Source organism: Polistes dominula, unplaced genomic scaffold (genome assembly GCF_049000335.1).
Source record: "Polistes dominula isolate Pdom_NZ unplaced genomic scaffold, Pdom_raw_medaka contig_77, whole genome shotgun sequence".
Classification (NCBI taxonomy): Eukaryota; Metazoa; Arthropoda; class Insecta; order Hymenoptera; family Vespidae; genus Polistes; species Polistes dominula.
This window is the reverse complement of record NW_028301152.1, coordinates 1478043-1505523: the sequence shown is the minus strand read 5'-3', so window position 1 is coordinate 1505523 and position 27481 is coordinate 1478043. Positions and strand designations below refer to the sequence as shown.

The 27481-nt window shown below is 34.9% G+C and overlaps 1 protein-coding gene across 5 annotated transcripts in view; it reads left to right on the top strand.

Annotated features, from left to right (window-relative positions):
* LOC107064167 (follistatin-A) overlaps positions 1-25243 on the top strand; it is an 86445-nt gene extending 61202 nt beyond the window's left edge. For 3 of the 5 annotated variants that reach the window (XM_089178308.1, XM_089178309.1, XM_089178307.1), the window contains 5 exons: positions 7548-7736; positions 8197-8415; positions 9735-9971; positions 18933-19241; positions 22050-25243. In XM_089178308.1, the coding sequence (XP_089034434.1) occupies positions 7548-7736; positions 8197-8415; positions 9735-9971; positions 18933-19241; positions 22050-22171 (1076 nt within the window). In that variant the 3' untranslated portion in view covers positions 22172-25243. The remainder of the gene's footprint in view (positions 1-7547; positions 7737-8196; positions 8416-9734; positions 9972-18932; positions 19242-22049) is intronic. The other 2 variants (XR_016178496.1, XM_089178310.1) reach the window with 2 other exon arrangements.
* Positions 25244-27481: the final 2238 nt, after the last annotated feature.

The following is a 27481-nucleotide window of genomic DNA, read 5'->3' as shown; positions in this document are numbered from 1 at the left end:
TTCTTCTTTATTCTTCCTATCTTCAATTGTTCTTGTTTTTATGTATTTTATTATTTTTATTGACAATTGTAATTCTATCAAATTACATTATATGCACAAGTGAAATAATTAATAATTCAAAAAAGGCACGAACATTTTTTTACATCTTAATATTTAAAATTGTTTTTACATTTATATTTTTAACGTACAATGAAAATCACACATTGTATATTTTAATGTGTTAATTATATAACATATATATGTATATATTTTTTGTTCTTTTTAATTTTTATAAAGCCGTCAAGAAGAAAAAGATCCGGAATGTTTATAAACGTCCATGCGACGACGCACATCGGCGTCCTAACATAAGCCAGACAGTTGTGTTTACAATACCGTGTCTGGAAAAAGTAATAGGCTTCGATCTATGCTCGCGCCAAGTGGTTAAGCAACTAGTCACTTACTATAATATCTCATCTTAAACGGTATAATAAATTGATATCGATAATATCGTTTTATTTTCGTATTAATAGAATTACTATCATCTTTAACTATTAATTGAAAGTTATCGTTATTATAAATCCAATGATTATACTTGTCAAGTTTCGTTATACGTGTAATATGAATTAAGGGTTTGACATATCATTGCACGTGCTCGGAAAATCAAATAAATTTGACAAATTATGATCAAAATTATATAATGAAAAATAATAATTAATCAATAATTAATTAATAATCAACTAATTTATTTATATTTTTTTTTATTTTTTAAATTGCATATCAAAATTTGAAATATTCTAATTAATGTTTAATAATTTACAAGAAATAGTGTCTAAGTAAACAATTACAAAAGATCTCTCTCTCTCTCTCTCTCGTCAAATATAATTTTTTCAATTTACTCAGCAAAGGTTACAAAGGGCTGAGGGAGTATATAAACGAGTTCTTAACAATTGCAATTAATGGAAATTGAAATGATTTGATTATTAATATAACTATTAGGTCGAGTCATAAGTAATTTCCGATGCGGTTATGTAGAATCTATTTTTCGTATTTACCTACTATAAGTCACCGAAACTAACGGATTTTTGATATCACTGTAAAATTCAGTTAGTCTTCTGTCAACTTTTTGAAGTGAAAACTTCTTTAGAATGGGTGTGATTTGAAAAAATGTAACGAAACGGTTAGGCGGCGATGTAACGGAGCGGTGGGCAGGCAATGAAACGGCCGCGTTACTAAATAAGAAGAGAATACAATTATCCTACAGCAGATATTTTCTATTCGTCTCATTCTCTCGAAACTTAGTTTTTTGAAGATTTCACTTCTAACACGTGTGATCTGCACACTCTGTCAACTTTTTGAAGTGAAAACTTCTTTAGAATGGGTGTGATTTGAAAAAATGTAACGGAGCGGTAGGCGGCTATGTAACGGAGCGGTGGGAGCCAATGAAACGGCCGCGATACTAAATAAGAAGAGAATATAATTATTCTACAGCAGATATTTTCTATTCGTCTCATTCTTTCGAAACTTAGTTTTCGAAGATTTCACTTCTAACACGTGTGATCTGCACACATGTTTCTTTATGTAGTCAATGTTACATTTAACCGTTTTTCTTAACCACTGAAATTGGATAGTAAAAAGTGCACATTCGACATGTAATGCTTTAAGAATTGAAACAAGACAATAGCACTAAAGTGGCAACTGAAAAAATATGTAGCGTATACGGTGCAGGACTGATAATTGATAGGGCAGTCAGAAATTGGTTTGTAAAATTCCATTCTGGAGATACGATCTTAAAAGATGAACCGAATGCAGGACGTATCTCCGACTTTGATGAACCTTTTAAAGGTAATATTGAAGCAAAATCCAATAGATACGTTGAACAATTGCAAAGAGTGAAAAAAAAAAAACTCCATGAAAGGTGTCTTGCACTTATCAGTCGCAGAAAAGCGTCCATTTTTTGTCTCATAAAAAAACGGAAGTTATTTATGACTCGACCTAATATTTTGATAAAAAAGCAAAAAAGAGAAAAGAATTTCGAATCAAGTTGGTAGGAATAGAAAAAAAATTGATACACCCTTCTTGATCTATACGTATTGTTTTCCTTGGACGCATATATGCGCTCATAGCATTGAAAAGGATTAAATAGAAAAATTCGAAATGTCGCATGATAAAAAAAACGCAATTATAAAACAACGGACAACAAACAACGCAACTCTCATTCGTTACGCTTCGACTAATGCAAAAATAGTTTGGCCAGTTGGTTTTCGACCGTGCGAAAAGATTCTCGTGATGCGTTAAGAGAGGTCAGTGGCAAAAACGGGCGTCGAGCCAGCAAACTCGCTCCCGTTTTATATTCGTTCCCTGGCAATCCTATCGCCACCGTTAAAACTAACGCACGCGAGCTAACTCGAACGTTCCTTTTTTCTTTCTTTCTTTTTTTTTTTTTTTCACTCTCTCGATCTCTATTCTCTTTTTCTTTTTTTTTTAATTATTATTATTATTGTTATTACTATCTCCATAAAAAAAAAGAAAGAAAGAATACCCTTTTGTAATAAAACAAACATCCTTTCGAATTTTTACCCCACCCCCGTCCTCCCATCCCATTTGCATCAACAAGCAGAATAATCTGTGTACGATGACTATCATTTTATTACCGTGCATGACATAATAATTCGTATATATATATATATATATATATATATAGAAAAACTTGGAAGTATTAATACTTAACGGTAAAAATAATTCTATCAAGTCATTCCTAAAATTTCTACCTTCTTTTTATAACTCATTAATGCATAACTGTTACTTGTTTACTTGTATATTTTATATTGGATTACTGGGATACTTCGTATTTTTTTTTTTTTAATTTTTTTTTTTTTTTTATTCTTTTTAATAATACAAAGCAGGAAAAAAAAAGTAAAATAATTAAAATTAGCCGTTGCATTAAAGTGCATTCAAGCTTGTTGCAAATCTTAACGTTTCATCAATTTACATTCGAACTTATCTTCGCGTCCGTCAAATTGAATCGAACAAATTTTTTTAACGAGAATACAAATCTGTGATATGAGACGTATATAAAAAAAAAAAAAATTACTTTTAAATTATACATTAAATAAATATAATAATTACGTATAAATTATTATGAATAAAATAAAATGTACGACACGATATCGATAACCGATTATCGATCGATCATGTTAATAATACATACATATATTTTCTAACTCACCATACAAACTGGATATTAATAATCAAACCATTGAAAGAAAGAGTTATCGAAAGAAGAAGAATATAGGATTTAACCATAAGAGAAAGAGAGAGAGAGAGAGAGGGGGGGAGGAGAAAAAAAAATGTTTCTTTTTTGAATTCTCCGATTGTATCCCCCCACACCTCCCCTCCCCTCCCCTCCTTAAGTAGAAGGGATTGTTTTGAAAAAGAATAACGTAGGAAGAATCGAAGAATGATCGAGTATCGATCGCGTGCTAAACCAATCGTTCGGATCGTGACTAGATCGGAACCGAGAAACGAACGAACAACCACTCTTGCTTGATTCTCGAACGGAACGAGAGAAAGAGAGAAAGAGATAGTTTTATCCCGAAGGTAGATTGTGTCAGAGAAAGAAAGAAAGAGAGAGAGAGAGAGAGAGAGGTGGGAGGAGTTGTATACCAAAAAAAAAAATAAAAGCAACGAGAAAAAGAGAGAAAGAGAGAGAGAGAGAAGAGTCATGGACAAAGTTACGTACATTTTGCCGGTGCAACAGAAAGCCAACCAGCCAACCAGCCAACCAGCCAGCCGGCTTTGGCAAACCGCACATCGAGAGAGAGAGAGAGAGAGACTCTCGTTCTCTTTCTTTCGTAGAGTTGGAACGTTGCTTTCCGATTGCATTATCGTACACGGTGATTAATCGTCGCCCGAGGTGTTCCATTGTCTCTCAGGGACGTCGCGGCGCTGCTCTGCTCAAGACTTCTCTTCTCTTCTCTTTTCTTTTCTTTTCTTTTCTTTTCTTTTCTTTTTCTTCGCCGACATTTCGCGGCCTTTTCACGAAGGTTTCTCAAAAGGAACAACATTAACGTTCGAAAACATTTAGAGACAGATCACTACCACCATCATCATCATCATCACCAATTCATGTCCGGGAAAAGGATAATCATTCATAGACCTATGTAGAATATTTTCTATTTATCTTCGGTCTTCGATATATATGATCGATTCGAGTTTGTCGAAATTGTTTATAATAATTTTCTTAATTATTATTAACCAGTTGAACACTTTCGCAACTGCTGAAACCAATGTGGTGTCATTGGTAGGCCAGTCGTCTTACGCCGATGACACTCATGTGATGTCATTGGTAGGTCAGTCGTCATACGCCGGTGACAATCATGTGGTGTCATTGGTAAGAAATGTTTACAAATTGTGCGGACGGCAAAGTGTTTCTTCCAAAATATTGCCGGCCACTGGCAAAGTTTCACTGCGCAAACGTGCGGTTGTAAAAGTGTTAAGCGTGTTTGACGACTATATACGTCATAGATATGTAACAAAATGTTGTTTTATGATGTCTTCTAATATCCGTCATGCGTGTAAAAGTAATTTGATGTTTAAATTGTGTCATTTTGGTAGCGAAAATTACAAATTATATCTCGTAAATTTGAATATGTTTGAAATTGTTTAGAGGTGAACAAAAAAAACGCGGTTAACGCGTTTTGTCAACTCGAAAGTCTACTGTAAATAAATTAAACGAGTAAATAGAAAAAAAAATGTTAAAGTTAAAAAAAAAAAAAAAACAAACAAATATATTTATTCTTACATTTTCATTATGTTAAACAAAACAAATGTTAATAGTAAAATAAACATTTTTCACGGAACACAGAGGTCAGTGTTAATATAGTTTGGAAAATGTTAATCTAAACGAACGAGTCTATGGATCTTTCGTAGATCTCTTCTTAACGATCTTCCTAATCTTTTGAAAAAACATGTGAAAATGTTCAAACATCATTTTTTCATTACTTGCATACGTGAAACATGTCAAGTTGTTACGTAATCATTTCAATTACCACGACTTCTTATTCACCGACCTATTTTTCTATTATTCCTTTCAATTCCAATGAATTAACCCATTGAAATACACGACCAATCGATTAACATCTACGAAAAGGGTCATAAGAATGAACTATGTATAATATATTGATCGGAATAATGTATGCAATGGATCATCGTTTAATTTCACAACGATTATTTCTAAAATCAAGGAAAACTATTCGAACATATTTCTTGTTAAGAAAAGGATAGACAGTAATTCATAATTTTTTTCTATTCCTAGTTAAAGATTTAAATATACAAAGATGTAACAGCAATATGGCTAATAGGTAAAAACAATGGAGGGATACGAAACGCATCCGGGATTGAACAGATAAGCGCGGACGTATAAAGAGAAATATCATAATTGAATATTGTTAAGTATACTATTTTATATCAATTATAAGAAAAGTAAGATTGTAACGTTGTTTGTCCGCAATGGACTCCTAAACTACTGAACCGATTTTAATTAAATTTTGCAAATTGTCTGCAGTTTCATCCAACTTGAAAGATAGGATAGTTTATATCTCAATTTATTGCGAATTATTTGTTTATTAACAAAGAGTCATGATTATCTCTGACTGATTGTGAGCCACAGCGACGTGTGCCGAGGTATCTCTAATATAATATAAAACCTGCCGAACTTGCTGCATATTTTCTCAATACAAAAAGAAAAAATTCAACATTTCTGATGAATACTTTCTGTTGATCATCATCATAAATCAACTAAAAATACAAAACATGTCGACATTATAACCGACTCCTTACAATTCTCATAGGAATGTCGCGAATGTCTTCTTGACGCGTTTACGTACATCGGAAATAGGAATTCTTAAAGACTACTCTTTCTTAAGAGTTCGGTAAACAATGTCGTCTGTTCTGAACTTGTGGTTAGAATATTGCATGACATACGTTTATGTTACTTCGCGTGTGAAGAAGAAAAATACTCACAGCTTAGAAAAATCAAAAAATCTTGTTTATCTACTCTTTCTCGAAATATTATGCTCATTACTTATCGTTATATTAAAGTATACCATACGTCGTGATGTTTCTGTCCCAAAACTAAAAGACCGACGTCGTATACAATACATCGCTTAAAAAGCAGGTTGTTAACTTTTACTTTAAGTAGTTTAAGTTTAACTGCTCTAAACTTTTCGCATAACAATTTAGAAATACAAAATTATTTAAATAAACAACATAAATTGGACCGAATTGTAACACTAAACCATTATCAAATCCACCTGAAGACACACACAAAATTTCATTGAAATCGGTTCAGCCATTTAGGAGGAGTTCAATTACAAAAACGTGCACAGAAGAAATATATATATGTATATATATAAAGATTTATTTTTTTTTTATTTCTCTGTTTGAATCCGCTATTGATCTTAGTGAAAGAAAAAATTCCATTCAGAGATTAAGAATAATATAATATAATATAAGATAATAAACATAATAACTATGGAGAGAACAATAAAATCCCAAACAAACTCGAGAATTTTCAAAAAATCAATTTGTTTTTTACCTTAAAGTGTACTTTAAATATCTAAAAACAATATGCACTTGGTCTCGATGCAAAAAAAAGATTTTAAACATATAAAAATCTTAGTTTTACCTAAGCGCTTCAAAGCGAAACGAAGTGCAGTGAGAATGGGACAGAGTGTAACGCTGGTTGAAACGTAGCGCTAGGCACAACCATCGTGAAGTTAGCATATAAGTCAAATGGTTAAAGTATTTTATCAAATGAAAATAACAAATATCCGTTTTCACAAGGAAATATATGTACGTACGAAAAGAGAATGTAACACAACATACTTATTATACAATAGATAATTTTTGTTACTAACTTATAATGCTATTATATATTTACACGAGATAGGCGAGAATAGAACCTTGTTCTACTTTTTCTACAGATTCTAAAATAAGACTACTTATTAGCAGCAAGTAAAACCACGGTCGGTGAAACCATGTAAATAAATCTATTGAAAGCATAACGTGAATGAATAAATTGCTCCGAAGAAAATTATGAGAGTTCTGTCTGTGAACTTTGAACCGTAGGAAGTACCTAACCAATATAACTTGAGACTGTATAATGTGCTTTTACTTTACGAAAGATTATTATCTATCTACTTTATTAATACGTTCACCGGTACACTCCACTTTTTCCAAAGTTTTTATTATATAAAACGTTTTGTATGATTTCTTTTGTGACATTTGTTAGACCCAATGGAGTAAGTTAGTGCTGGTGTGTACTTTCTAATAAGAGTAAAGTCTAATGTTTAATATCTGACAGATATTTTATCTTAAAAAAAAAAAAAAGGAAAAAGAAATATTCTTGTAAAAATGATCAAACGGATATATTGAATTTATAAAAGATCGCGTTTTCTTTTTTTTTTTTTTTTTTTTTCATAGTCAAACGAAGTGTTTACAAAAAGATTCAAATTTAAATGAAAAATTTGTACATTACCGTTTGCACAACGTTCATTGATTTATTACAGGTGGTATCTGTTGGTCATCGATCAGCAATGGCCGCTGCAAAGAATTATTATCTCAAGGTGTTACAAGAGAAGATTGTTGCGCGTCGAATGCAGCTGCTGCAACGGCTTACTCGGATGAAGATTTGGACAGTGGAAGTCTTTTCTTTTGGCGAGTTCTCGGAGGTGGTGTCCAATGTCGACCTTGCAGAGGTAAACCGAAAAGAAAATTTATTTCAAAAAAAAAACACAATCACAAATCAAATCAAATCAAATAATATATAAAATAAAATTTAAACAAAAAAAAATATATATATATAAATAAATAAATAAATAAATAAATTTGAAATTAGCAATTGGAAAATTTTAATAGGACGAATCGGCAAATGGAAGAATAGTCTTTAAAAAGAGAGAGAGAGAGAGAGAGAGAGAAGAAAGAAAGAGAGGTAAAAAATAAAATATATATATATAAAAAAAAAAAATAAGCTTGAAATTAAAAAAAAAAAAAAAAAAAAAAATTGGAAAAAATTTTAATACGACGAATCGAAGAATGGAAGAATGATCTTTACAAAGGTAGAAAGAGAGAGAGAGAGAGAGAGAGAGAGAGAGAGAGAGAGAGAGAGCGAGCGAGAGAGAGAGAGAGAGAGAAAGGGCACGTATCGTTTGTTCGCAGAGAGTTGCGCGGAAGTGAAATGCGAGGAAGGGAAAAAGTGCGTGGTGCGAAGGGGAAGGCCTCGATGCGTCTGTAGCCCCGAATGCAAAGCTCCGAGAGGGGGTGGCCCGGTCTGCGGAACGGACGGAAGGAGTTACAAGAGCTTGTGCAGGCTCAAGAAGCGAGCTTGCAAGAAGGGGAGCCACGAGCTTGCCGTTGCCTATACCGGCCACTGCCAAAGTGAGTATGTATAAACCGAGACTTCTTTTTTTAAATATTTTTTTACATTATTTTTTAATAAGATCGATTGCGATTAAGTACATTATTAATCCTGTTGAGTACTGAATAATTAATTTATTATTAATATGACTTGTTGATTGATATTATTGATCAGATTCTAATAATAAATGATATTTAATAAGTTTTCTTTTTAATAACAAGATTTCAAATAATAATCAATAGACAAATCAATATTATATTATTTTACATTAATTATTGACAAACACGTATGTATATGCATTAGTGTTAGATCACGCTGGCAACTTTTACCAAACACATATGTGTGCCCATAATTATGAAAGTGATCTAAATCAAAATTGAAAAAAAAAAAAAGAGTTTATTAGTTATTAAGTACCACATTATTTTAAACTAAATAAATTCAATGTAATTTGAAAACGATATTGTTAAAAATAAATCGTTAAATAATTTTCAATTATCATTCAATATTACATAGAATTCATATAATGTTCAAATAGAAATCTTGAAATATCTCGAAACGAGAGATACATGACTTAGATCACTTTCATAATTATGGGCACAAAATATGCGTTGACTTTTCTTAACAAATTTTTCTGTAAATTTGTTCGCATTTATTTAAATACGCGTAATAGAAAAATGGGTATACGATATTACCGAGAAAACAAAAAAGTAATTAACTCTAGGAAAAAGAAATAAGGGGGCAAAAAAGAAAGGGAATAAATAGGTAAAGTAAATGCGGCAGGTATATCGGGTTATGACGGTCGAGGGGTTGGTTGGTTGGTTTGTTGGTTGGTTGGTTGGTTGGTTGGTCGCGTCGCGTATAGTAAGAAGGCGTAAAACGGCGGTGGCGGCGGCGGCACGTTGGTTTCGACGAAACGGAGCGTCACAAATTGCATAAGCCTCGAAGCCCAGTAAGATCAATGATTCTGAAAGGGATAATCGGCTAACGTCGTCGAGGCGTCGTGGCCTTCCGGCTCGTTATTTTCACCTGCATTGAGAGTCGCAGACTCTATAATCCATTTTTCTCGGTTTAATCATCGACGACACGTTTACCGAGTAAAGAAAAAGAAAAATAAATAAAAAAGTACGGAAGGGGAAGGGGGGAAGAAAATTAAAGTTTAACATAAGGATAGATTTAAAAATATTTATACAAAGTATATATATATGTATGTATGTATGTGTGTATGTACGTATGTATGCATGCATGTATAAATTGTAACGGAAAAGGAACGAGGAGGATGGTTCTAGGATGACACGGCCGGTTTACGACCGTGCGTAATAACGTGTAAAGTGTCGAGCAGGTTCGTGCGCACGGGTTCGGTGCGGCCAAGGTCGGAGCTGCCTGCTGGACCAGAACCTAAGTCCTCACTGCGTGAGGTGCGCCCGCAGGTGCCCGCAAGCGCCCTCGCACCAACACACAACCGCTCGGCCCGTTTGCGGGGCCGACGGAAACACCTACAAGAGTGCCTGCCACCTGCGACTCGCCGCCTGCCGCGCGGGTCGCGCCATTCCGGTCGCCTATAAGGGCCACTGCAAACGTGAGTCTACTACTACTACTACTACTACTATAATACTACTATTACTACTACTAACCACCCACCCCTGCCCGCCCCCTCTTCTCTTTTTTTATTAATTCTTATCCGTCTGTTTGATTTCTTCTTCTTTTTCTTCTTCTAATTCTTATCGCTTATCTCGTTCCTACGAGCAAACCCTTTTTCATTTGTCCATCCTTACCTTTGTTTTTCCAAAATTGACACCAGTAGTTCAATTTGTTTCGAAACATTTCCTATTGGTGATTTTTTACGTGTTCCGTCTTACTACCAACTCTTACGGACAGAACAAATGATCTTGGTTGCTGTTGTTGCTGCTGCTGTTGCTGCTACTGCTGCTTGCGTATGTATTATTTCATAACAACTCGCGCGAACGAGTAAACACAAAGATCAACGGGAAAGATATTTTTACGAGCGGGGATACGTTCTTAAAACGATCATCCATCCTTGATGGATGAGATACGCTGGCTCGAAATAAAAAAATAAAAAAAAAAAAAGAAAGAAAGAGAGAGAGAGAGAGAGAGAGAGAGGAGAAGTAATGCAGCGAGGAGGAATCTGCGATTATGAACGTCGGTCCGGTGCATTCCGCGAGTATCCAACGTCCCGCGCGTGGATCCAAAAAGGAGAGAAGGGAAAGAGAGAAGACGATGGTGGTAAAAAACATCGGGAGGCAATCGCAAGATCGTTCCAGGAAGTTCGTCGACCGAGACGCGATCCGCAGGCGGGTTAGGTGAGGGAGAACAAAAAAATGATAAAAAGAGAGAAAGAAAGAAAAAGAGTAAGAGAGACAGTGAGAGAGAGAGAAAGCGTATGCATGCAAAAAAAAAAATAGAGGGACAGAAACGAAGGGAAAGGAAGGAAGACCAAAAAAAAAGAAAAAACAGAGAAAGGGTCGTAGTAGTAAGATGAAGCATAATTTTCTAGATCTTCCGTATTATAACCATAGAAATTATTAGAAATCGTTATGACAGAAATAGAAATAGTCATATTTCTATTCGAAATGATGCAGTTCGTCGCGCTCACGCAAAGCTTTCCGATTGGATGCCGCGTTTGTTAATTATTTGCCACTGGCAATACAATTGTCACTCGTCCGTATATCCTTTCGTTTTATTATACTCCTGTTGTTCTCTTCCTGTTTCTGCATTTAACTCTCTTTTTTCTTTTCTTTTTTTTTATTCTCTCTCTCTCTCTCTCTCTCTTTCTATATATATATATATATCTGCCATATCTCTTTTCGTAGAAATAATTTTCGAACAAAATTACTTCCTTCAGGAAGAAAAAAAAAATAAACAAGGGTATTATAGATCAACCGGTTTTTATAAGATCCTTTTGACTGAAATATCAATTAAATTTTGTCGACTAGAAAAGAAAAAAAAACCATGAGATAATATCACATAGAAAAGTCAATATAGTGTAAATAATTGAATCTCTTACGTCGATTATATATATTATTCTTTTCAATATTTATTTGACGAAAAGTAGTAAAATACGCGAATATTTTGATGATTGACGAATATTTGAGCCATTCAGTGCACACATCGATTAACTTGAGAAATGCGATGAAATAATATATATTGTTTAATTACTTATTATTCAATGGGTAAAAAAATATTACCGTTTTTAATGGTGTTAATCTTTATTATTCAAAAAAGTTATTATAAATATAAAAAATTACGACTTATACCATAAATGCTTTGACACTTAAATTAAAGATTTTTTCAAAAAATCGAGTTAATCGATGTGTGTGCACTCAACGGCTCATTTAAACTCATTCGTTGTTTCTATTCCATGACCCAATTTTTAACATATGTATAATATTTATGACGAATTAAAAAAAAAAAAAAAAGAACAACACAACAACGATCAATTTGTAGATAAATCGTTAATATATATATATATATATATATATCTTTTTAATCTTGAACTCCCTTTTCTTGGTTTTTTTTGGGGTGGGGGTGGGGGCGGAGGGGAAAGAACGGTCTCGTTGTTTCCGGGCGCCAAAATCGAACCTCCAGATAATTTCATCAAGGTCTGGAATGTTACCAAGTCCTATTTATAAAGCGCATGCCATCGTGAGCAGAAATAATTGAAATGCATGTCAACGGTCCCAGCTGGCGTAGTCGAAACAGCTGATAGCCGTACGCGTGACTAGTGTCAGAAGGCGTTCGTTAACCTCCACTGTGAGTTACTAATAAAGAAGAGTTGCGAGTCGAATCTATTTGTAAAAAAAAATTCTCTTGAAAACTCTCTATAGAAATAAATCGTATTAATGAGCATTAAGATTTAAACAGAGATTCGTCTAATCGAATGGGTTCAAATTGTACGTAGTATCGAATCACGATTATTACTTTGCCAACAATTTGTGCTCACCTATTTTTTTTGGTTTTTTTTTTTATTATTATTAATCGAACAATATGAATATATACTAAAAATCATTTTTCCCTCAGGGTTGTTTAATGTTGAAAAATTGTTGTGTGACGTAGGTATATATCGCAAATTACGTATTCTCTTTTATTCATTCGCTAAAGGGTAGTATTCGTAGAAACAGGATATAGAAATATGTATGTAAACTTAGTGTTCAAAAGTGAGTTATCCATGAACTCGCGTGCAAATGATACATGATCAGAACTATGAATAAGGTATAAAAAGTAAAAAAAAATAAATAAATAAAAATTTTGTCAATGACACACCGTCTCGATCGTTCGCGAACGGTGCAAACAAATCTAGGGGTTCGCATAACTGCACAACACACCCTTATAGCCTCCGAGCTATATAATCCTGTGGCCGTTTCGATGGCCGATTCGCGCGAGTAACGCGGAATGCTAATAATGAAAGAGAGAGAGAGAGAACAGAGAGGGAAAATAAAAAAGTAAAAACAAACAAAAAGAAGAAGGATCCAAGAGAGGTTCCTTTACACTCGCGTAACCCCGCCCACGCTGGTTGGTCGTGCTTACGTTTCTTCTCTTAGGCAGCAGCAGCAACAACTAAATCCTCGTCATTCTCGTCCTCGTTCTCGTCCTCATCCTCATCATCATCATCCTCATCGTCATCGTCGTTGTCTCTTAATTTTAGAGTTGTGAACGTAGTCATCGTCATTGTATTTAAATGGCAAAAAGGCAGCAGCTGGTCGACTCTTTTTAACCTATCGCTTCGTACTGTAGAAGATGCTAAGTAAGAAAAAAGAAAAAGTGGAAGGGAATAAAATGAAAAAAAAAAAAAAAAAAAGTAAGAAAAAAGAAGACTCCACCATCTTTCCTTCTCTTTCTTCTTCTTCTTTTCGACTTCGTTTGCCTCCTCTTATTCCTTCTCCTTTTTCTCCCCCCACCTCTTCTTCTTCTTCTTCTTCTTGTCCTCTCTTTTTTTTTCCTTCTCTCTCATCTCGTTCTTTTCGATAGGTGCCGCGTATAACAGCCGCGAGCGTATGCGTGCGTTATTTTAAGAATCGCGAGCGCGAGGTGCTTGCACTTGGCGCTGACAGAGGTAGAATGGAGATTGGGGAGGTGGGGCCCAAGCGGTTCCTGCTGTTGCTCTTGCTCTTGCTTTAAATGCTTGGACCTCTTCTCTCAACCACCGACCGACCGATAAACCGATATTTTACATCCATTACAATGAAAAAATCTTCTTACTCCAATCATCGTTAGAAATTGTTTATTCATTATTATTATTGTTATTATTATTATTAGTAGTAGTAGTATTGTGTTTTAACTTAATATCTTTTTCAATATTATTTATCATAAAATATAACTATACTTGCATTCAAAATATATTTGACGCGAGATTGATATTAAACAAAAATTCCCCTAAAATACGTTGTTTCGTGCCAAATGACGACTCTTCTCTCGTATTGAAAAAAAAAATATATACATATATATATATATATATATATTTGTGGCAAACGCGTCGCAATAAACGTGCGCGAGCTCCGAACGAACGTGTGTAAGGGCGTGTCCTTGTGACGTCCTTGCCCTACGGTCGTTCACCGTACGCACGGAACGCACGAACGCACGAATGCACGCACGCACGCACGAACGCACGAACGCACGAACGCACGTACCGGACAAGCGCCCACGCAAACTCGCGTCTTTCTTTCTGTCTCTCTTTCTCTTTCTTTCGTGCCCGGTACACATACTCTTTTATGTTTACGACATTAACGGCTTTCTCTCTCTTTCTCTCGTTCTCTCTTCCACACCGTCTTACTCCCTCTCTCTCTCTCTCTCTCTCTCTCCCTGTCTCTTTTTTTGTCCCTTTCTCCGCCCACCTTTCTCGAAACTAAAAATAACGACGGTGCGTTTCATGAATTCGGGGTACATCTATCAAGTCATGATCACGATACGATAATCGAATCGCAAATTCGAATATATCGAAGAAACCAATGTAAAAACGTTACACGACGCATAAAAACTTTAAAATAATATATATTTTTTTGTTCTAACTCCTGCTTCCAAAGTTCAATATTCGAGCCTTACCTAGCAGCAAACGTAAAGTCCTAGCGTGTTCTTTCATTTATATTTCCATCTTTTTTTCTTTTTCCACTTTTTCTATAACCCCTTCTATCTTTATTGTATTTGGTGTTTGAAACAACCCCCCCCCTTTTCTTTCCCCTTTACTCACTTAACGGCTCGTAGGGTTAATCTGCGTATTCGGCCTCGTTGTAAACGCGCCATTTCTTAGGTTCGTGTCTCAATTTTTAAGCCCTATGAATGCCTAACTTCGCACATATTTATCAAAAATATCTATTACAATTATGGAGGGTAGAAGTAAGGAGTAACATCTCTGTATATGAAAAGTGTCCGTCGAAATCGAACCAATTGAGGTGGCGCCACATTAGCATTATGGTAAATTTTAAAGGAATCGCCAAATATTATTAGAGTAGGATTGAGAAATAAACAATTACAATACATTTACAATTGCTACATTCATACCATACCAAGTGTCTACACCAGCGCCATTCTAGAAGGTTTTTGAACTGTTATATTGACAGAAAAGGTTGGACAATTTTTCACATTTTCTTCCATAAGAGATGTTACCTCTATCCTCAATAATTACAATACAATTAAGGGAATTTTCTCATTTGTCTCTACGTTTATACTAAGTTTCTATTTTCACGTGATCCGTTCATAGTAGGTATCACATAAACGCTCATTTATATAGGATATACATACCTACATTATATTGTATATAACGTGTTAGTTACGTTATACAGAACTAACAGATAAATTATCTACCAGCTAGTATTAATAAACGATTTGAATAAAATAGATGGGGTATAATGTTTGTTATAAATAGCAAGAGAGAAGTAGTTGCAACACTAAATCACATTCTCTATGGTATCGTGAAAATGACCAGATCTTCTTATGCAAATTGAAACGAATAATAGAAGCGTTCTACGATTTAGAAATCTTTCAATAGATCTGTAGAAATACGAATATATATATATATTTCTAAGACAACAAACCTTTACCTGGAATATGTTCGTTGTTGAAACCTGTTAAATTAGCCATTCGTTTTCTAAAGAGAAAAGAAAGAAAAAAGAAACAGGTGAGCCATCTTACATTAGGGTTTGCAAATCTCTCTCTCTCTTTCTCTCTTACTCTTTTTCTCTTTAACTCGTTTTCCTTTTCTCCGAGTGCTCTCAGCCATCTTCGAATTCTTTGGACGTTCGCATTAATCGATGCATTCCTCCAAGTCAAATAGCCTAACTAGCTCTTAACAACGTGTCGAGTTGCTTATCCATTTCCCTTGCGTTGTTTCTTCTATTTCTTTTGTCCCTTGCCCCTTCACGCATCTTTTTTTTTTCAATCCTCTTCTTCCATAATACACCGAACAGTAATCGCGTTGTCGTTGTCATCGGTGCATCGTCGATGCGGTCTATACCGTAAACAAGTTACAACGAGAAAAAGGAATAAGTATCGGCTGTATGCAAACCGTGGCTTGTGCATCGGACTCTTCGTGATCATGTTTTACATATATAGTCCTGAGTTACGGAATAATACGTTCGACTTGAAATTTTCGATTTAACCGAACCCCATGACGAACGGTTAATAAATAAATTTGATGTATTTTCTTTTTTTTTTTTTCAAACACCAAATACAATAATGCTTAGGGGTTATAGAAAAAGAGGAAAATAGGAAAAAAAAAATAGAAATATAAATGAAAGAACGCACACGACGTACGATCGGTAGGTATACCAGATACTTGTTATAAAAAAAAAAAAAATGATGGTAGGTCGATGCACCCTGCGTCAGAGTCTCCTCGCAACGTCTCGCAGCATTATTTTCTTGCTCTTTTAGCTAATGACATAGCCGCGAAACGTTTCTCCGAGCTCGGTCTCGGTCGCACGATCGTTAGACAGCTCGGCAAATATCACCAGACGTATCTATCGGGCGAAAATTAGTTTCTTCCGTGTTGCACACTCCCTTTCTCTCGTTGGCTTCTCCTCGCCTACTTGTATCCACCACCGTCGTCGTCGTCGTCGTCGTACCAACGGAACTAAAAGAGAAGAAACAGGATGAAGAGGAATAGAAAAAAAAAAGAAAAGAAAAAAAAACTATCATTCACATTTACTAGTCGAGCGTAAACCGTTCACGAACTATCTGACTATCGAACTACCTATCCCTGTCTACTTTCTTCTCCTTTTTTCTATTTCTCTTGATCTTTATTTCTTTATTTTTCTTCTTCTACTTCTTCTTCTTTCTTTCCTTCCCTACGTGCAGTATCAAGTATGCGAAAATAATAGCAGATTCTTACCACGTTGAAGGATATTCCGAGCACGCGCGTGAACCGATCTCCAAGCAAACGATTCTAACAGAGACGATTCGAGGAAACAAGGTGGAAGCTCTTTGGTGAAAGGAAACGATCGTTATATAATAATACGATACGATACGATACCAAGCAAGCACACAAGTTTTATGGTCGAATTTAAAAATAATAACTTATATCATGATTCGTTTGTTGTTGTAATTCGCTCGTTTATTACTTTGAAAATTTGCTGAATTTCGAAGAGGAGAGAAGTATTCCTTCCTTTACCGTTTCCCAAAGATTCTTCTCTTCTCGAAGGGCCATATTTCTCTCTCTCTCTCTCTCTCTCTTTCTTTTTCCAACCTCGCCAAAGAGGAGGCTAACGTAAATGAGTAAACAAACCACAGCCGGTTTAGCGCGACGAGGTGTCGCGGTGCAAATAATCGTCTTTCTCGAAGATCCAAGGCGCGAAAGTGCACGTGTCTGCAAATATACCTTCTTTAATATGTGCTCGGAACGAACCCATACGAGCTTTCCTTTCGGACACTCCTTCACCAACTCCACACTCTCTTACACCGGCTCTTTTCTTGCTCTCTTCCCTCATCGAGATTCTCTTCTCGCACCACTCGAGGGATAACCCGTCATCATCAACGAACGCGTCGAGTGATTTCCTCATCCTCTTTCAATTTTTCTTTTCTTTTCTTTCTTCTATTTATTCTTTTTACTTTGTTTCTTTTTTCTTCTTCTTCTTCTTCTTCTTCTTCTTCGTCTTTTTTTTTCTATTTCCCCCACCTACTATCTGCCGATAATTACGACAGTGGGCATTAATTCTAACAGCCAAAAATTCACTTTTCAAATTATTCAATAACATTATGATGATATATATATATATATATATATATATATATATATATATATATATATATATATTATTTAAATAAATCATATGAAAATTTAGAAATTTTTATTTTCAATTCTATAACTTATAATTAATTATTACGTTCGTCATAATTGTCGGCACGTGTTTCAACTATTCCAAATTTTCGGATCATTCGAATTTTGTCTCTTTTTTTTTTTTTTTTAGTTTTTTCTTTTCGAACGCTATACAGCGAGGGGTTGGAGATTGAAAGACATTCCCCCTTCCCCTTCCCTCTTCCACCTCTTCCCCCTCTTCTCCTTCCGTGTCACCCTCTCATGTCAGAATGGATCGTACCTTTGTGTGAATCACGCGATTGAAAAGGAAACAACGCTCGTGGTACCACCCGCAGTCCAATCGACGTTAACGATGCTGTGTCAATGTCATGCGAGATTGAACGTTCAATGACCCTCTCCCGCCCCCCTCCCTCCCTCTCTCTCTTTCCAAGCCATTGCATAACGTCGTAGCTAGGAACGATCTCGCGGTCGTTAGACGTATGTACCATAGAACCCGAGCATTAGGCTAATCGAGTATAGCAAGATGACGAGGGTCGTTCCACGCGTCGTTTATTAACGATTTTTCTATTAGAACTAGGCGTCTTTCGGTCGAAAGATCCGAGTAGTATGTTACTCTTTTCTTTCCTGACACGGATTAAATTCTTGTTGTTGTTGTTTTTTTTTTTTTATTATTATCAACAATATTTATTAATCAATAAGTATTTTTTGATTGTTTGTATTCCTTCCAAACAACTAATCTATCGAGAATGACAAATCGCGTCGGATAAAAAAAAGAAAGGAAAATAAATGATCGAGAAATTTTCTCATAGAAACCGTAGTATATAATAACCTTTCCTTCTTAAAACCCGTCCCTTCCCCCAGTCCCAGTCCCAGTCCCAGTCCCCTCTTTCTCATACTTACTCTCCGTGAGAAATAGATTATTGACCCAAGTAGGTGTAACGACTTATATTATTGCGGCAATCGTCTACACGTTTCCACACGCGGTATAAGGCAACCTCGTTTTTTAAATTATAACGTAAGAATACGTAGATAAAGAGATACGAACAATATCGATGAGGATCGATGAACGTTTCTCTTATTCTACGTTAATTAAACATTGATCAAAAATTCGCGTCTTTTTATTTAATAAATAGAAAAATAGAATGAAGAAGAAGAAGAAGAAGAAGAAAAAGAAGATAAAAAAAATGAAAAAACAATGGGATAGATCATTTGAATGTATATTTGTAGGAGTTATGTGTGACGGTTAACGAGTCGCGCGTTTTCATGTTTGTTCCGCAGAGAACGCGGATTGCACGACGATTCGCTGTCGAGAGGGGCAGACCTGCCTGACGGAGATAAAGTCCGGTCGGCCGCGTTGCGTGACCTGCACGTACCGTTGCCCCCGGAAGCGGGAGCGCGTCCGGAACCGGACGCACCGCGATCGTGATCGGGATCGAGATCCATCGACGACCATGCTGTGCGCGACCAACAACATCACCTATCCCAGCTGGTGTCACATCGTCAAGGACGCCTGCGTCACCGGCTTCGTTCTCGAGACGCGACATGCCGGACCCTGCAACGCCTACGACACATCTCCCCTTTATATCGGTGAGCAACCAATCCAAACGAGGCTCGAGCCTACACGTTTAACCCACACTCATGCACGCACGCATGCACGCACGCACGCACGCTAGCACGCTACTAGCAAGCACGTACATACACGTATATATATATACATATATACATGTTAAGATAAGTAAAGACTCTATTCGTAGAATCGTCGATTTTCCGTGCTCTAGGCTTTCAACTATAAAGGACGCTTACATTAGTTTATTTTTATCCAGCTCGTTTCGGATCGACGACGACGAATCGTTTATTTTAGATTTTGCCATCGCTATTGCCACCACCATCACCATCACCACCACCACCACCAACCATCACCGCGAGAAAATTTTCTTCTCTTCGCGTTTTTGTCTATTATATTTCACTCCTAGGCTCTATCATCGATCTATTCATCTTTCTTGCTAGCTTGGCTTGCTTGCTTGCTTGCTTGCTTGCTTACTTGCTTCCTTGCTTGCTTACTTACTTTCTTTCTTTATTTTTTTTTCTTTCTTTCTTTTCTCCGTTTCTCTCTTTCTTTTCTCTCCTCTTCTTTACTCTAGTACTCTCAGAATATGGCGTGGGCCATTCAAGCGCCGCAGTTCGCTCGAACGAACGACCGATCGGCAGGGTAATCCAGCGTGGAATTCGCTTTGCTCAAGTCGCGTCTGCAAATAAACGCGCCCACGCAACCAACGCACACTACGATACACAGAAGAAATAACCAAACGTCCAAATCAGCACCCAGATCGGAGAACCGGAAAAGAAATCGTATTGAAATTTTACCCTCTCAAATACTTTCGCTAATCTTTTTTTTCCCCCCCTGTTTTAAATATCCTACATTTGAAATAACAAATAATAATATTTCCTCATGTTACTTATACAATACTTGTAAAGAATCCAGACATTTTATAAAATTATCGAGTAAAATTGTAAGTAAAATCGATTAATATTATATTTTGAGAATGTTTCTTCTCGTACATTGACCGGTCAATCTATAAAATACCCAAAGAATCTTTTTGCTCAATTTAAAATATATACTTCAATTGATTATGTTTAGAAATACGGAACAAAAGCAAGTGTTTTTTAAATTCGTCTAAACACATAGGTAAAAAATCCGACCAATGGAAATGTAAACAATTTTCGTTGACACAATGTCCTTTTAACAAGTTTAATGTAATCTTTCAAATGTGACATAACGTGTGTCATACATAAATAGGTTTCAATTGAAGATCATTTATATTATCATCGGATTCGAATTCGTAACGCATTTCCGTTCTTTTCTTTGATTTAGTTTCATTTCTTTTTTTTTTTCTGTTTATCCTACCGTCGTCTATTTGTTTCTTTTGTTAGATGCGTTTTTGTTGTTGTTGTTGTTTTTTTTTTTATTTCTTGTTTTCTTTTTTTTTCCATTCTATATCTTTTGAAGGTTTTTTTTCAATCGGCGAGTAAAGCGCGGGACGACGAACAGGTAGGAAATCGATTTGCACGACAAAACACGTAACAATAGTCGTCGCTCTGTTCATTCCACCTCCCCACTAGCACTAACCCCACCCCACCCCACCCACTCCGTTTCCTCCTCACCCCTTCCACTTTGTTAATAGCAACCTAGCGCACTCGTTGCGCGCCGGTGCGAAACCATGTGTTGGTGAGAGATGCAAGGACCTGTTGCGCGTGTAACACGGAAGTGGGAAAGTCTCGTTCGTGCATCGATTCATAATAGACTATTTCTTTTGTCGTCTGACGCGATTAGGATCCATGTGTGTTAACCTATTCAATGAGACTATATGCAATACTCTCGGTTTTCATTTATTGAAATTATTTATTATTATTTATATATTTTTATCTTTCATTTTATTCTCTCTTATAGTCTTTTCGTTTTTATCTTTAGTTTCATTTCAATTTTCCCAATTTATAATTATTTATCTCTTGTTTGTAGAGGGGTGAGAGAGAGAGAGGGATTTTTCTTTTTTGTCTGATTATTTCTATTATATTCTATGGAGGGTTGAGGTAAAGAGTAACATCTCTGTATATGAAAAGTGTCCGTCGAAATCGAACCAATTGAGGTGGCGCCACAGTACGTAGAGTGTCAATTTTAAAAGAAGCGCCAAATATTATTAGAGTAGGATTGACAAATAAACAAGGAACACAAATTTTACCCATAACTTTTTCATAAAATGAAATAATAAACAATCAATAAACGTACTATTTTCACAGTTAACGAAATAAAATCACTTTAGCTACACGTTTTCTCATAATAATTCTTTAAGGTTATATTTACTACATTATTACATAACTCGGCATACTTCAATTCGTTTACAATTGCTACATTCATACCATACCGTACTACGTTCACCAGCGCCATTCTGGAAGGTTTTTGAACTATTATTTATAGAAAACGCTGAACACTTACTTTTTCATATTTTCTCCCATAAGAGATATTACTAGGGATCCTGTAGGAAGGATGCGCCATTCATATTAAGCTCATGTGCCATTGGCTGAAAATTTTCGAGGACCGCTTGAATTTATAATAATTTTTTCCTGTAACCTATTCTATTTTAATATAAATTGTTAATTATCATTAAATACAGTTCATTTTTTTTCTGTATTTGATGCAATTCATTATTTCATAATTATTTCAATGTTTGAATCATTCGCGCGCAAAATCGAGTTCCGGTCCCCCAGCAATGTACATGGAGCATCCCTCCTATAGGATCCTTAGATATTACTTCTTACCTCTACCCTCTATATATAAGACTAACAATCTCATGAAATATCGGTACCAAGAGGCGAAATGTGTCGATTTTTTTGTTGCAGAAGAGGACAACACGTCGAGCAACTATGGCGTTGATTTGGCAGACGAGGAAAGAAAAATCTCAGAGGAAGATTCGGAATCCTCTAAGACTTTCCAACAACATCATACGTTGGCATCGACGTAGCGCGATTCAAGTTAAACAACATCCCCCATCCCCAAGAATGGTAGGATAGATAAAAATGCAAGCAAATCGATTTGTTTTAAACGAATGATTAATCGAAAAGAGAAAAGTTGTCCCTTCTTTCGAGACTCGAATGATCCCTTTCACGAAAATTCCATGACTATGCATGTCCGATATGTATATATGTGTGTGTATATAGAGATATACATATACACGCATACATAGATGTATACATGTAGTATGTATTTATATATCGGTGAAAAGAGATACGAGTGAAAGGGGAAAATATATATATATATATATATATATATATGTATGTATGTATGCATGTATGTATGTATGTAAGTTTGTATGCTTCTTGAAGAGAAGTTCGTTTTATTCATACGGTGAGAAAAGAAAACAGGATCTCGTTTGATTTTCGAAAGAAAATTTAAAAAAGACTTCTATCAAATCCCTAAATAACGTGTACACATGAAGAAGAAAAATGAAACAAGAGTAAAAGTGAAGATGAAGATGAAAAAGAAGAAGAAGAAGAAGAAGAAGAAGAAGAGAAAATCACCCACCGAAAATAAAATCTGAAGAAAGTCGAGTCATGAGGCGACGATGTTTCACCATCACCACGAGAAAGAATTCTTCAGTTGCGACAAACTTGCTCGAGAAAAATACCAAGGATGATAAATAAAAGTGACGATAAAAGGTATCGCACGCGTGTCCCACCGATGACTCTTCTCGACGTAATATATATATATATGTCGGCGTTATTTTGTAAAATCCATTAATTCGTGAAACGAACCTAAAATAATTACACTGATCTGTTTAAGTATGAAAAAAAGGTAGAATGACATTCTTCAATTAGGTAATATATTAATTTACAAGGAAACGAATAGATAAGGTGTAACATTGAAATTCAATAGAACAGCATGATTAATAGAACATTGATTTTCAAACTGCAAGAAGATATAAGAATGGATAACTAAGATCATTGTTGTAACAAAAAAAAGCAAATTTTACAAACGGATTAAATTTCAATCTGATACTTCAACTACTCGTCTCTCGTGAATTAATATTTTATCTAAATTATCTCATATAAAACATTACAATTCATTGTAAAAGATATGACAAATTTTGATTTATTAGGTCGAGTCATAAGTAACTTCCGATGCGTCTATGTACAATCTTTTTCGTATTTACCTATTATAATGCACCGAAACTAACAGATTTTCGTTATCACTGTATAGATGAGGATTCAGTTAGTCTTGTGTCAACTTTTTGAAGTGAAAACTTCTTTAGAATGGGTGTCATTTGAAAAAATGTAACGGAGCGGTAGGCGGCAATGAAACGGCCGCGATACTAAATAAGAAGAGAATACAATTATCCTACAGCAGATATTTTCTATTCGTCTTATTCTCTCGAAACTTAGTTTTTTGAAGATTTCACTTCTAACACGTGTGATCTGCACACTCTGTCAACTTTTTGAAGTGAAAACTTCTTTAGAATGGGTGTCATTTGAAAAAATGTAACGGAGCGATAGGCGGCTATGTAACGGAGCGGTGGGAGGCAATGAAACGGCCGCGTTACTAAATAAGAAGAGAATACAATTATCCTACAGCAGATATTTTCTATTCGTCTCATTCTTTCGAAACTTAGTTTTTTTGAAGATTTCACTTCTAACACGTATGATCTGCACACATGCTTCTTTATGTAGTCAATGTTCCATTTAACCGTTTTTCTTAACCACTCAAATGGATAGTAAAAAGTGCACATTCGACATGTAATGCTTTAAGAATTGAAACAAGACAATAGCACTAAAGTGGCAACTGAAAAAATATGCAGCATATACAGTGCAGGACTGATAACTGATAGGGGCAGTCAGAAATTGGTTTGTAAAAATTCCATTCTGGAGATACGATCTTAAAAGATGAATCGAGTGCAGGACGTATCTCCGACTTTGATGAACCTTTTAAAGGTAATATTGGAGCAAAATCCAATAGATACGTTGAACAATTGCAAAGAGTGCAAAAAAAAAGAAAAACTCCATGAAAGGTGTGTTGCACTTATCAGTCGCAGAAACGTCATTCTTTGTCTCATAAAAAACGGAAGTTATTTATGACTCGACCCAATATATATACTTTCCCAAAAACGTCTAGTTACTTTTGATAAAACCTAGTGATATCACGATTTAATTGATTACGAATTATACTATTTAACGCTGACATATGCATACATACCATACCATACCTGTTCGTTCTTAAAAATTCACTTCTCTTTGTCGTTGTCGTTCAAAATATCTCGTGAACGTGATTCGTTTCACGAATTTCACGATGTGAAGATGATCGATCGATCGCGAAGAAAGCGTTAAATCTTAGCACCCCCTATTCTTCCTCTCACATCGTTCTCGTCGTCCAAACATTGTTATCGAGGATGATTAGCTGCATGTTTACTATTAACATTAGATAGACGAGTAATTTTAGCGCGAGTCAATATTTATTCTTTCAATTTATTATACAAGGATGGACGCTCGACTTACTAATTGGACGGTCGAAAGGAAAAAAAAAAAAAAGAAAAAAGAAAAAAAAAAACAATTTGTTCTAATAATACAAATAATTCGGCGATCCACGCATTTTTATTATCCTTTTAAATCAAACTAAATCATTGTTATTTTTTAATTTAATAAACTATATTATATCTTGCATATATATATATATATATATATATATGTCCTGATCGTAATAACAATAGATTAAAAAAATTAGTTAAGAAAATTGAAAAAATAATATGAGAATTATTATTTTTTTTTTATTATTATTATTATTTATTTTATAATACAAATAATTGTAATATAAAATAATATTACATACTTTTTCACTTAAATCCCATTAATATATATATATATATATATATATATAATTACCGACAGATATATTAGATAGATGCTTGTGTTGTTAAACTCTCCACACACACACACACATCGCCGTTATAAATTATAATATTTATATACTTGTAAATGAAAATACGATCATTTAAATTGTACGTAACACAAAATTGACGTGAATAGAATGGAACTTTTATTATTTATTTCTTTCTTTCTTTTTTTTTTTTCTCAACTTCGATCGTTCAAAGTAAGTACAATAATCTCCACCATCCTCCTTTCTTTCTTCCAATTCCTCATTCTCTTGTGTGTGTGTGATGACAGTAGTATCGCCATCGTACTTAATTTATTAATAACGATGAGATTTTCGATGTTTTTGAGAATTTTAACAACGCCCAGGATGTTGTGATGGCTCGATGACGACGAAAAACTTGTCTTCTGACGCATAACGACGTCACCTGAGGGCCCACTTTCTACCTGTTTCTTCTTTTTTTTTTGGTGTATAACGATGATATTCACAAATATGATAAAGACAAAAAAGAAAATAAAAAGAAGAAGAAAAAAAGAGAGTGAGAGAGAGAGAGAGAGAGAGAGAGACGATCGAATCGATTTAACTAACTCGATTTTTTTTCCAACAACAACAACAACAAAATATCACAAAATTTATCCTATTATTTGTAGCTCGTAAATGTAAACATTTGAAAAATCGACGATCTGCGAATAGGAACGCATATTTCGCGGCCGATTGAATTATGGTTCGTCGATCTCTTCGAACATAGTATATTAGAAAGAGAGAGAGAGAGAGAGAAATATAAAGACTAATGAAGAAAGAGAAAGAACAACGCCACACACTTTAAGAACGGTCGAGATCCGAGGTAAAAGTTTCACGAGAGGAATTTATCGGTCACAATAATAATACTCGTCTCTCTCTCTCTCTTTCTTTCTTTCTCTCTTTCTCTCTCTCTCTCTACTGTTCTCAGAATACGCGAACTCCCTCTTGCTTTTTCCTTGATTATCCCACAAGAGAACACAAATTTCTGGAATGTAAACTTCTTCGAGTTCTCGTCGCCGGCATTATTTTCTCGTCGTTGTCTTGGTCAAACGATTAACGTTCCTGACAGTCTCAAAACTGTTCCAGAAAAAAAAGAAGAAACCTTACAACGTGGATATATACCCTATCCTCTCCTTCTTCTTCTTCTTCTTCTTCTTCTTCTTCTTCTTCTTCTTCTTCTTCTTCTATACTCGAGGTAAAACGATTCGAGAACTCGCCACACCGAGTCAAATGTTATTTAATTGCATTCGCGAAGAGAACTCTTTCGAAGAAAATAATGCAATATGATAAATGTCAATAAATAAATATAATATTTTAAACGATTAAAGGATAATTACTGTGTAATTATTGATTTTATTACTTGCGATGAATCACTTGAGAGAAAGGGAATGGGCGGGCGAGACCGGGGCGGAAGCGGGCGGGGGTGGGGTGGGGGGTGGAGGGGAAGGAGAAGAAGAAAATATGTGACTAGGATTAACTGTAAATTCATTTTTCGTCTTCGTTTTATTGTAAGGCATTTAAAATTCCAGAGATTGTGTGTTTTGCTTTAAACTCTTTGGGATACAGTGGGATTAAAAGTGTTCCAATCTTTTTGATACACGGTAATGCACACAGTGAGACATTTTTTAAATCCCAACCCCGAAATATTATTGCAATAGTTGCAATGCTCATTAATTAATATATCGTTTTATTTATTGCAAAAGCAATTGGTAGTAACATTTTCAACAAATGTTACAAATGTCATTAAATTATTATTACTCTTTCTTTATTTTTTTTTTTATATTTTCACATTATTTAATATCATTATTAATAAAACTATACCACACACAATTATATGTTTCATTTAAAACTCTCGATCAAATTTCTATGCAACATAGGACTATTTTATTATCCGAAATTGTGTGCCGCAAAGAGTTTTAAAAGCAATTTCAAATTGCAATAAACGATTACTTCATTATTTTGGATACCATTATATTTATATTGGGTTGCTCGTAAAATAAATTTTAAATATATATATTATAAAATAAAATAGAAGTGTTGCTTTTGAAATATTTTTTATTATTATTTTTTTTTTTTTTTAATTGACACGAACTATCCGAGCAACCCAATAAAAGATCCTTTTTTCTCTCTCTTTCTCCAACGTTTTAATATCAAAAATAAATAAAAGTACGATTAATCGAAATACGAAAGCACAATGTAGTATTATTAAAAGGCACGTACTTGTCTGATTGAAAAAAAAAAAACAAAAAAAAATTATCCTTGTGCCCATCATTAACTCCTTATCTTGTATTCAATGTTATACTTGTGGAAGGATGAGAGCGTCATAATTCTTCTATAATGAAATTTTCCGAATGGATGTTATGCATGTATGTCTAATATTATTTCGAAGCGC